General features: G+C 31.3%; 1 protein-coding gene across 5 annotated transcripts in view; it reads left to right on the forward strand.

The window, feature by feature from the left end:
- LOC111425837 (glutamate receptor ionotropic, kainate 2) overlaps positions 1–13,449 on the forward strand; it is a 142,873-nt gene that overhangs the window by 103,946 nt on the left and 25,478 nt on the right. For all 5 annotated transcript variants that reach the window (XM_071194279.1, XM_023060099.2, XM_023060097.2 and 2 more), the window contains 5 exons: positions 2,848–3,023; positions 3,367–3,420; positions 5,985–6,149; positions 6,519–6,674; positions 9,072–9,275. In XM_071194279.1, the coding sequence (XP_071050380.1) occupies positions 2,848–3,023; positions 3,367–3,420; positions 5,985–6,149; positions 6,519–6,674; positions 9,072–9,275 (755 nt within the window). The remainder of the gene's footprint in view (positions 1–2,847; positions 3,024–3,366; positions 3,421–5,984; positions 6,150–6,518; positions 6,675–9,071; positions 9,276–13,449) is intronic.

The following is a 13,449-nucleotide window of genomic DNA, read 5'->3' on the forward strand; positions in this document are numbered from 1 at the left end:
TTCAACTTTTAAATCACTCTGCATTGTTTGTTAAATTATTTAAATTAACTTTTATTTTTACTAGTTTCTATTTTTTTAAACTTAATTAGTTTATTCCAAAAACCAAACCAAATTATTCCATCGTAAATTAATTACGAGAAAACTCGTTGTATGAATGTATTGTTAGCCAAAAAATTTCGAATCGATAATATTATCATCCTGATACACGAAATACTAAGGTCTACATTCATATTTACAATTTGTGGTAAGCCCGGAGGGTGCAACCTCAAAAGCGCATTGAAAGTATCACATCTACAGAAAGGCGGTTATCGGAACATCCTGATTCCGCTTTCGAAATATCTGTTTAGAGAGTATCTTATGAATAGAAACTATCTGAAAAAATAAGAAAATTTACTTTCATTGGGGAATGTAGGTGATTTTTCAAATTGATTTGTGATTTAATTCGCTACTAATGTGACAAAGTTAAGGAAATGATTCTTTGTTGGGTCAACTTGTATTACTATAGAAAAAAGTAAACTGGTAAAAAAAGTACTGATAGTGGTTACTACAAAATCATGTATCATAAGGTTTGCCACAACAGTGGCACTGTGGCCAGTAATAAAAAAAACAGTACAAAATAGGTAAAAAAAGTACAGAAGCGTCGTTTTCACCTAAAACACCTGGTACGACTCCCAACTACTAACTATAGATCAAAGACAGTCGCATCTTTTGATGACTAGCATCCTGGATTAAGATGAGATCACTAAATAAGATACAATATTTTAAAGAAAAGATTCAGAAGATAATATAATAATTCTTGATGACTTCTTCATGTTGATATTAAGCTAGTATTGAAGCACAGAATAAGTATGTCTAGATCTCCATCTATTAAAAGTTAGTTAAGGATAAAGACATAATAATCTTGGTAACATATGAACAGCGTCTCAGTACATACATTAGATGTAGATTAGATATAACGTTAGAATTTAAGCAATTTAGTAGTCACTATCTATTCACCATTGAACACATGTCACTAAAAATATAAGCAGAAACTGAGCAAAAAGAAGAAGAAAAGTTAATTTACGATCTTTGAATGCTGTTACATAGCTCTAAGAACGCAGAAGTAATCAACAGGATGTTTTGTTAAAATTTGCCGTAAGGAAGTTTTTAATTACGACAAAATCTAAAAACGAGCACGTTACACACAATCACTGTATCCAATTGTATGAATACGGACAATGAAATTGTCCAGCCGCTATAAAGCATTATGCGGTTGAACGTTGAAGCTACAAAAAATACACGCCACTTGCGAACAATGCGAGGGAAATTCCGTTAATTTGAAACCTTTTCCCAAGATACATTACACAATAAACCAGTTCCCGCAGTAGAACCGAAAACACTGAAAGAGTATAGAAACGCAGTGGATATTTAATATAAAAAGTTGGCCAGATTGCGTTTATACTCACATTTTATGTATTTTTATATGGTTGTCTCAAAAAAATAACACAAATATGTAATTTATGACTAAGACAGTTAGGAAGTTAGCGAGTAAGTATCAGAAATGATTTATTGATTGGGTGGGAATTGCTTTAAATAGACTATGATTATGGTTTACAATTTGGAAGTATTAGGAATTAGGCTGCTATTAAAGACTAAACAGCTATTAAATGCAATGTTATAAGGTTGGATTGCAGAAACTGAATTGAATTGGCTAGAGGGATTCTATTGAGTGATGTAATGAATAGTGATGGATGAATTGGATGGTGGTCTTATAAAGTTGCTATCTTTGCAAGTGGAACAATCTAGGTCGACATAATCTGTGAACCCAAAAAAAGTACCCAAACATTGCATCTCAAGCTTGACGTAAAGAACCAGTACTTCAAAACACTGAATGTTGCAGTTGAATAGTTTTTTATCAATTGAGCTTTCCCTGCTCTAACTGTCAAGAAAACCAGATTAAACGCGCAATATTTAACGGAGTAAAATACATATCCTTGTCCGATACAAAGAATTTGTTAAATAGGAAATAATAAAGTCAATATCATTCGTGGCACTTACAACACACCTCCGTGCCAAAAAAAAATCTCCTAACACGTCCTCATTTATAAATAAGCATAGCTTTTCAGAGGGGTCAATTCGAGTGTGGCTCATATATAAAACAATCTTTTTTTGTCATATTGGTGGCTACTCACGATGAGTTAAGCTAAAAAATTTCATTTATGAACATAATCTGTGATTTGGCCATAAACCGAGTATTAATGAGGTTGTAGAAGTTATGAAACCATACGAAATGTGATATGAATACAAACCAAACCAAATCGAAACTCCGTGAATCGGAGATTACTAATTGCGTTCAAATAGACGCTGGGGGAAAATCAAACGTCTATTCGATCGTAACTACTGATGACATCACGATCTCTTTCACCGCTCCCACAGCTTCCACTTGAACGCATCCATTGCAAAACAGTGCATCGAGGTGAATATAGATTCGATAAATTAGCGCGTATCACTGTAACTGAACTAAAATGCAAATATTCCGTTATTCATGTCTTCGCCCGGAAATATCACAATAGAGAAATATTGCTTGGGTTGCATTAAGAGTTATTTTTAAAATTGTTATATAAAAATTTTAAAAAGCACTTTCTTATTATGGGATTATCTAAAATGGCCGGTTATTTACTTTACTTTTACCTTACTTTTTATAACTTACGTTTTAATTAATAAAAAAACAATATTTTGCATGAATTAAAACTACTTAGCTTTAACTTCCAATACTTTTTCTATATATAATAACATATTTGTCGCATGTGTTTTTGTTTTTTTTTTTTTAAGTTAAATTGTCACTAAATATATTTAATGCAATTTCAGGATTGTTTAAGCTTCAAGAACTTGTAAAAACTCCATCCATATCAAGAATTGAACTTTATATACGTCAGGCGGGACCAAACACCTATAGACAAATACTTCGAGAAGTTCGACAGAAAGAAATCTACAAATTAATTGTCGACACTAATCCCAAGAATATTCAGAAATTCTTTCGAGCGGTAAGTTTTTACTGATGTTGTCCAAGCGTGTTTGTATACCGATCACGAACGGGAGATAATCTTCTGTTACCGAGTTGGTAAAACGGATTCAAAAAATTACGCGCGCTTAATGAAACCGAAATGGGGTTTAAAGTTTGTAAACAGGAGTTTAACTTCACATCGGGCTATAGTTTTACCTCAAAGGGCTTTGTCGATAGGATCTTCTAAAGCCCCGTTTAAAACTAACCGTCAGTTTCTAATGTCCACAAAAAGGGTTCGCTTTTAAAGTGAAGCTGCAAACTCGCTGTTAAAGTAATTTCAGTTTAATGGCTTTTCTAATATTGATGTTTTATCTCTTTCGCAGATACTTCAACTCCAAATGAATGACTATCGATACCATTATATGTTCACAAGTTTCGTAAGTATAATTGATTTATTAATATGATTTTTACATATGATTTAACAATTAATTCTGGGCAGTATTGAATGTGACGCGAACAATAATATATCAAAGTGAGATATGCCAGAACATCAGCACTGACCATCGGAGAAAATTTCCACCATCTGTCACCCATAAATTTTAATTGAGTGGTCCATCTGGGATATTTCATGTGTTCAGTAAAATCTAATTAATTAGAACTTTACGTTTCTGGACTCTTTTAGTACTAATAAACTAATTCAAAAATTATTACCTATATATGTATCATTTTTACATCAATAAATAATTCCAGCGTAATGTTTTACAGTTTTACATTTAAAATTCGATATAGAATTTCTCGGTCACGTTCACATTTTACATAAAAAGGCTATAAATCTGGGCATTACGTGCTCAAGAATATTGACCAAATAGAGAATGTTTGCTAAGCCAGTGTGACACTATAATTGAATTTATTCAGCGTCCAAAGTCTCCTATTACTTTTCGTAATAAGAAAAGGTATAAGAAGTTATAATGTAATAGACCGACGTAGATACTACAATTTATAACTTCAATAGTAAATGTGACACTTTAAAGTTTGAATGAGCTTTTATTATTAATGATGGTAACTTTAAACGAACAATTATTTGTAAAATAATGATATGTTAAGAAATGATGTATCGAATAATAGTTATTTATATTATTGATGAAATAGAGACATGATCATCAAGAAAATCGTTGCAAGGAAGCATCTGCAACCACTATGTACTGAAAAATATCGAAATAGATCGAAAAGAAAACTAATTTTATGGTTGAGAAAGTGTTAAATTTTACTGTTTTTGATGTGAAGACAACAATTGTTTTATATTAGATATGGCATACGACATAAAGCTATAGATGAATCAATGAAATAGCAACATGCGTAGAGAGAACATTTAAATGAAACATTAAATATATCAGAAATATGATGTTATTTTGTTCAGAACACTATCGATGTTTATGCTTATTTCATAAATCTTACTAGGAAAAAAATTGAGCAATCCGCAAACAATGAACCACCCCAAAGACAGATTGGAGAAAGCCTAAACAGAATTTGTATCAAATTAGTAGATATCAAACTCTGAGTTCAAGAACTTTCTGATAATAAAATGATAATAATTGACATAATTAACACCAGAGAAAAAATACTTAAAAGAGAACACAACAAAAATTAAACTTTATCAATGTCGGTGACACTTCTAATCAGAATATGTTCCTGTTCCAGAACTAGAACGCGACTACAAATACCACGAACACCCAAGAAATCTCCAATTGTCATTATTCCAATTGTCTCATTATCAATTTCAGTTAAATTAAATTTGCTGCAATACAGATTAAATGAATTTACTATATTATAAACTATATGCATAAATAAATTACAGATAATCATGATTAATGAATAGATAATGAAGATAATATCGAAAGCGGGATAGCTAAGTGATCGTCAGATCTTTGTCTCTATTGTCAAAACCTATTTCCTATTTAAACATAGAAGCAGGATGGAAACCACCTAGCGGTACTCACAATTTGTTTGACATAATAGAAGTTATTAATTAATACGATACAGTAATATTAAAAAACATGTTTGAAAATTTTGTAATATTCGAGGTAGCTTTTAACGTAGCGATGAAGTAGGTACGTCGCCATCGTCTATTTTATCCTCTGTTCTTCAATGGCGCTTAAAAAAATTGGAATTGGCTCTTTGTTTGTATCCACGCGTTCGTTAGCCCAAGCTTTGTCCAGTTTGTCTAATATGCACAACTTTGCAGTTTGCACAATTGGTATATACTGCTATTTTTCAGAATATCACGTTTATGACGTTAAGTGCAAAGCAAAAAGAGTTGTATCAACTTAAATTGGAATTGCAATACATATCCAATTTTTATTGTTTATGCGAGTACATGATTTGTCATAATTTTTAAAATATTAATTGAATATAAACATTTTTACAATTTCTAAGGAATCTATTCTTATTAGAACTACGAGTTTGCTTTAGGAATCGATGGAATTCTCATTAATATCACGTGATTCCATAGACTTTCATATGGATATGAACGACAATGAATTCAGTAATAGAAATTGGTTTGCATATAAAATGCTAATTAAAATGATGAATATGAAATACCAATTATAAAACAGCACATTTTACATTTAAAGAATCTTTTGTGAGGTTGCGAGCGCGTAGTATATTTCGTTTGTGCATTTAAAATTACCACTTCCGTGCAATTTCGACGTTTACACATACGTACAAACGCCTTGCCCGCAAACAAGTTCGCACACGTTCAAACGTACCGGCTAGAATAACGCAAACACTCACCGAAACTTATTGAATTGGCGATGTACCGATTCGCAAGTTGTTGACAAGTTCAAATTCCATTTCGTATTCTCTATTTACCAGCATTTGGAACATTTCCAGTTTCGAATGGGAAGAAAATTGTAAAGGTTTCATAGTTTCTTTGTTTTTAAATTCTAAATTTTAATGATTTTAAAAATATAATCTTTAAATAAAATGTTTTAACAATTTGCAGGATTTAGAAATATTCGATCTTGAAGATTTCAAATACAATTCGGTGAACATAACTGCGTTCAGAATTGTAGACTTGGAGCATCCTAAAGTTCAGGATGCTCTCAACACTATGGAGAAGTTCCAACCCATCGGCAAGTCTATACTAAACAGGAGCGGAGTTATACAGGTAACTGAACGGTTTGCATGCAATCGCAATAGCTTCTGCTTTTCCGGGCCTTCTTACTAGCAACCAGCCAAATCTCGTTAGTGTCGACGTGTATATTTGGTCACGTTCGTCCTACAGCAATTTCGTATATGGTTTCGCGAAATATGTGAGATTTCATACCGAGAGAAAACGTTTTCTAAAGAAAGAAATCAAGAAACGGGCATAAATACATTTTCTGGGTATTTATTAGTTATTGTATTAGAAAATTATGAAAAATTTTGAAATTCAAAAATTCTAGTCTATTTTCAATAGGATTGTGAAATGATATCTGTGAAAATCTGTGTATGACTTTGGTTGGTACGCGACCTGAAATTTAGTCTCTCTTCGCAGGCGGAACCGGCCCTAATGTTTGATTCAGTATACGTCTTCTCTAAGGGTTTGGCGGCAATGGATTCGGGTCACTCAATAAAACCTGCCAATTTATCTTGCGATCTGGAACGGCCGTGGGATGACGGATTGTCCTTGTATAATTACATTGACGCTGTGGTGAGTAGAATTTAGAATTCCTAGGGAATTTGCCGACCGAGTCGAATTGTGCTTTTTTTGAAGACTCCTTTTACTTTAACGGAATAGATTATGGAAAAACCCAAGGAGGCTAATTTTAAATTTGTGTATTTGACGAACGTTTTCCCCTTTTTAGAGACTTTCAATATAGCTCTACTAAAAAACTCTTTAATTCCCCATTTTGAACTTAAAACTTCATGATTCTTTCTCCTTGATCATGAGTTTTTAAAACCCCCTAGTAAGTACATAGTATAGTATAAACTAAAATAAATAAATATTTATGTAAAATGAGTGGTGCAGAACTGGTTATCCAGACCTCGTTTCATGCATACTAATATTATTTATTCACATTCGTCGTCTCCTCACTAGAGCATGATAAATGAACGTAGAGGAGTAATAACGTATTTGTCAAGGTGCATTTACATATCCGACGTTCATTTGCTGTATCAAATTTCACCACGCTTCAGACTTCAACGCATACATCATCACAAGATGACAAATGTATTCAATTAAAGCTATACTCTATTTTTAAACCAGGAGGAGTATTAATAATAATTATTAATTTAAATTTACCGCCAAAATATCTAGTGATATTTTCCAGTGTAAATCTGACTTTCGCGTTTACTCCTCCTGGTTTAAAAACAGAGTATAGTTCTAGTACAAGTGTTAGTTCTAGTTTTAATTGTTATTCAGCGCTAAGTTGTATATTTTTAAGTTTCGGGTTTAGCCCTGTGTCTTCAGACGCTGAATGTTAGGTAAGGTTAGTTTTGTTTACAAACATTAATTATACCATGAAGTATTCTTTAGCAATAATTAGTAATGCAAATTATAGCGTGAAGTTTTCTTTTGTAATGTCAATTATAGCGTGAAGGAATGTTAGGTAAGGTTAGTTTTGTTTACAAACATTAATTATACCATGAAGTATTCTTTGGCAATAATTAGTAATGGCAATTATAGCGTGAAGTTTTCTTTTGTAATGTCAATTATAGCGTGAAGGAATGTTCGGTAAGGTTAGTTTTGTTTACAAACATTAATTATACAATGAAGTATTCTTTGGTAATTTGTAATGGCAATTATAGCGTGAAGTTTTCTTTTGTAATGTCAATTATAGCGTGAAGGAATGTTCGGTAAGGTTAGTTTTGTTTACAAACATTAATTATACCATGAAGTTTTCTTTGGCAATTAGTAATGGCAATTATAGCGTGAAGTTTTCTTTTGTAATGTCAATTATAGCGTGAAGGAATGTTCGGTAAGGTTAGTTTTGTTTACAAACATTAATTATACCATGAAGTTTTCTTTGGCAATTAGTAATGGCAATTATAGCGTGAAGTTTTCTTTTGTAATGTCAATTATAGCGCGAAGGAATGTTCGGTAAGGTTAGTTTTGTTTACAAACATTAATTATACCTTGAAGTTTTCTTTGGCAATTTGTAATGGCAATTATAGCGTGAAGTTTTATTTTGTAATGTCAATTATAGCGTGAAGGAATGTGAGGTAAGGTTAGTTTTGTTTACAAACATTAATTATACCATGAAGTTTTCTTTGGCAATTATACTCTGTTTTTAAACCAGGAGGAGTATTTTAAATTTGTCACCAGATTGACCTTGCACGTGATTGGTTGAATGCGAGGAAGGTTCACACACAGGCAATTTTGAATTTTGATTTTGAATTTGAAGGTTAGGTTATTGACAATTCGACAGTTTCGTGTCATTATTCTAAATTTTGTGTTCTTAAACCTTTCTTTATTATATTTTGAAATAAATACACTCATAACTTCAATCTTAATTTGTATGTTTAGTGTTGACGATAACAAACGAAAATAAATACAATAATAAGTAAATAAATAAATAATAATAATTATTAATTTAAATTTACCGCCAAAATATCTAGTGATATTTTCTGGTGATTTTTCCTAGTGTAAATCTGACTTTCGCGTTTACTCCTCCTGGTTTAAAAACAGAGTATAGTGAATACGTTAAGAGTTCATATTTTTTACAACTATACGTAAAGTATATAATGAATCTTCAAAAATATTTACAAGATGAAAATTGAATTTTTATTCTGTTAAAAACGATTATACCACTACTACGTTTACAAGAAACTTTACAACTTTTCTCTGTGTAAGACCCGTGAGTGCTTTCCGGGGTAATATTTTCAGCGGCGGGCGCCGAGTCTTCTCTTTATACGACCCATTTAATCTTTGTTTTTATACAAGACGAGAAATATTCCAGACACTAAAGTTTGAATGCATTATAATAATTTTGGTCTGGCGTAGTCGCGATCTTTAAATTAAACCATAAATATCGAGGGTCGTGCTGTCGTTTTATGCATACTAATAGAGAACATAAAATTAATAGGATTTTCATGCACTCTTTTACAGTCTGGCTTTCAAGGGCTAACTGGATTAATAGAATTTAACGAAGGAAAAAGGGCGAATTTCAAACTGGACCTATTGAAGTTAAAAAAAGAGGAAGTACTAAAAGTTGGCCAGTGGACACCATCAGGTGGAATTAATATTACAGATCCGGCTGCTTTTTATGATAACCATGCACCGAATATCACGTTAATCGTAATGACCAGAGAGGTAAGTTTTATAACAAATGATTTGTATTTTATATCTTTAAATTTAAATGTTAATTTTATTACTTTTTTTAAATTTGTATCTCTAAAATTTCAATTATTTCAATTACTTTCATTAAAGACACATGATTAATTAAAAACTTTAAAATTAGTTACAAATTTTTTTAACTTTAACTAAACATAAGTTTTTAGTTTGTGGTTTTAACTTAGAAAAAACAGTTTCTCCAGTGTTGACTGTTACTAATTCCCAGTTGTGCAAATTATGCAAACGCCGGACATACAAAAGTGCATTTGGTGTACTGTGTAGGCATCAGGAAAGGGAAATGGTTGCAGCACGTCCGTCGTTCTATGATTAAGTTACAAAGTTAGATCTAACCAACTAACTAACGTAACTTTTACAGCGGTAGTTCTACGAGAGCAGTGGAACAAATGAATTAAATCAGGTACATATTAAATGCTTGTCGTCGTTGCGCGACACTTTTCGTTTAATAAAAATTCGTCACCAAGGGAATGTAAGTTTTCCGAGAATACTATGTGACTGCAGCGAAGTACTAACTTATTAAACTCAAACTTTAATGTAAGTGAAAACTTTTAAATTATTTTCCGTTAGTCTCGAGATTGTCATTTAGTCCATACACGTTATGAAAATTGTTTCACTAAATTCGAGTAAAAATTGATATGGGAAGTTCACACAATTAAGGAAAGTTTTACACATCATTAACACTTTTAATTTGCAAGTTAACTAGCTTGCATCTCACATAATTACAATTTATTATCAAAAGCTTTTCTAAAATTCCACTTACACAATAAAAATTTTAAATCAATTTCGCTTAAAGTAATAAGTTATCGTTAATTTACACCCAGTATATCAAATTTAATACGTTATCAATAAAGATCTTATACTTAAGATTTTCTGTAAAAACCGGGTTAAAAACAGTATCTAAAGAAATCGTCGGTTGAGCAATTTTTCACTGTAACGTAATGGTCTACCATCTCAATGCGTTGGCAGACTATCAAGTCTTGCTCGACCGATTATTTATTGGTCATTTTTGGAAATTTATCTCCATGTACAAAGCTTTGCGTGGGACAGAATAAAACACTAAATTTTAAGTTCTTATCGTACTAAATTTTACGCTTAAAGTCAACGTTATCTTTAGCATTCTATTGGTACAATACACAAAAAAAAAATTAAAATCGATTTTTTTACTGCAAATTGTCGTTTCATGATAACACTATCCACAAACTGAGTTTGAATCTATTTTGAACTAATTAACGCATAATCTATGCGCAAATACAGAAAAAGCAAAGTTTTTCTTTTAATTATTTAATATTTTAATGAAAATGTTTCAATATCTTTATTTTTAATCAAAATGATAATTAAATAATACTTAACTGCTTGAAACATTTTATTTAACTACTTTAACTTATTCCTCCGTGTATTGCGTTGTATTGATTTTTGAACGCTATTCTGCTTAACAAGTAGATTTAATTTGTGGTGGTCGTACTTTATTAGAGTAGTTTGGATTGAAATCGTTGCAGTTTCGGGATATTTGTTCGGATAGCAGTTTTCCATCGTTTTATTTCATATTCCCAGAGCAGTTTTAGTGTATCTTTATAGGTTCTCATCTCATTTATAACGTTAACAGTTTCTATTCGTATATTGACATGGATTTCATTACATGGAGTCATTTTTGGAGCAAATCTAGACAGTATTGCAGTTTCTGAGAAATGTTGTTAAATCTATACATTTTCTATACTTTCAAAAGCAAAATAAGTCAAAATGCAATTAATTATTGGAATTATGAAATTTGGTACATGATTGTTACACTAAAATTGTGGAACTGTATAAACTTTTGGGCTAATTCCGTACACCAAGAGTCGCACTATTTAGACTATAGCTCAACGCGAGTAAAAATCTTAATCAAAGGCTTTGAACTCGCATCTGGATGTCTTAAAACCATGATATCGAAACAAATACTAAATGCAAAATTTTTACATCTGTTTCGACTGGACAAAACCAGTGAAGTTAAGCCTGTTGGGTAATTGTTGATACCATAAAGAAATAATTGTAGAAATAGTTACAAAAATTAGGTAGCTGATAAATACAAACCAAAATCGATGAACCCGAAAATAACTTACATCGGCGAAAAGAAAAGTTATGCTTACTTTTCAAACATTTATTGTAAAATTAAAATGTATATTTATTCTTTACTATTGCGACCAAACACAATATTGGGATTCCTATAATCCATCACTTAAGTTCCTTGATAAGTACACATACGATATAACAATAAGTTTTAAGTTATGCGATAACACATAGTAGAAAATAAATGAAAATTTAATTTTCCCCGTATACATTGCATCGATAATCTCGGCATCGTTGAAGTATCCAAACTAAACCGATAATCCGAATTAATTTTCGTCCAATCCTATTCCAATTAATGCACAATCTCGATTATATGAGATTACGTTTTGCTTCTATGTTACTGAAACTTGTCGATTATTATGTTAACTGAAAGATAACATTAAAAAATTTTTGTTTCTAAAATCGACTCTGAAATCTTACAACATCAAAGACCTCTTTGGTGAAATGAATCAAAGATATTACTTTAGCCTCTTAAGACGTCGTAGAGTTATTGGAGTCTTTTGATCGTGTTAAGGCAGATTCGTATCTTGCAGCTCCACACAGTGATTCCTTTAAATTTGCTGTTTGATAATACGTTTGTATGAAAGTTAGCGATTTTCAGGTTCAATGGAATGATGTATAAGCAATGTATAAGTAAGGTCATTTAGCCACATCTTAGCAAATATTGTTATGGATCACATCTTGGACATCTGTATAGCTTTTTATATTCAAATCAGTTGTCTTTTTGATTTGACATAAGCACTTTTTTGTCTCATAACCACGCTTAAGCGGGATAAATTTCCTTATAAATTTTAAGACATAACATAATAAAAAAAACTCCAGCAGTTATCAACGTTCGAGGTACTTGATTAATACTAAAATTATTGATGAAGCATTGTAAATTCCATCCTCCGATAAAAATGCTTACTACATTATGCCTTATGCTAAGAAAAATTATTAAGTATTTGTATGGAAATTAAATTGATTCAGACAATATAAAGAGACAACGTTAAGAATCTCACTTGAACGAAGAAATCGATTAAAAATGGTGGAGGTGCCGGAATCATTTTAAATATAGTCTTCACAAATCAAAATATTATATTTACAAAGTTTTATGGTACGATATAATCAGAATGAGGAATGTATACACAGCAAATATGTAATGCCACACAAACAGCCCGAAACGTCAAAGCAACAGCATGTTTGTAAATCAATATATAGATTAACAGGTAGCTTGTATTTCCAAAATATATTATGATATGTTCAACACATAATGTAAAAATTAACTGGAGCGACTTCACTCAACTTTTTCACATTTTATATGATAATGATAGAATAACATTTGCTAAACGTCCATCGATAAGTGGTGGGATATTAAATTTAGAAAAGTTTAGTAATTTCCAAATGCGGCTGAAACTTTCCGATAAATTTCGATTACGCACTTTAATTGAAATTTTATGAATATTTATCGTGATTATAAACGCTTGTACAATATTTGATTAATTTATCTAAAATAAAAGTGATAGTTGGGTAATTATCCATATATAGTTATTGAATTTGATTGAAATTTTATATCTGAATGGTTTTCATAATTACAAACGAATATAATACATATGAACCGTTTATTATTATTTAATATGTCTATATGAAAAATTGATATCAATTTACGACTTTAATAGCCATATATTTAATTATAGCGGTGCCGAAATTAACTATGTTTTTGAGTTATTGTGTTAACATACAAACGTAAAACGTAAAAGTGGGAAAGTTGGGAATTTGGAAATCCCTACATTACAAAACACCTTGCACAAGAGCTTCATTGGCTCAACACATTGTATAGTGATTGCACAAAATTTTATGTTAAAAGTTTTGTTCTATTAAAATGCAACGTGGCTGTCTTTCCAGTATGGATGGTATTCCTCTTCACATGACCATACCATCCTCTTCTTCTCTGTCTCCCCTATCTGTATGATGTAGAAACTACACCGTTTCTTTATGTTTATGTTTCTTATCGAGTTTTTTTTAGTCTTATTGAGGATGTTTCGCAACGTTT

Source organism: Onthophagus taurus, chromosome 2 (assembly GCF_036711975.1).
Source record: "Onthophagus taurus isolate NC chromosome 2, IU_Otau_3.0, whole genome shotgun sequence".
Taxonomy (NCBI): Eukaryota; Metazoa; Arthropoda; class Insecta; order Coleoptera; family Scarabaeidae; genus Onthophagus; species Onthophagus taurus.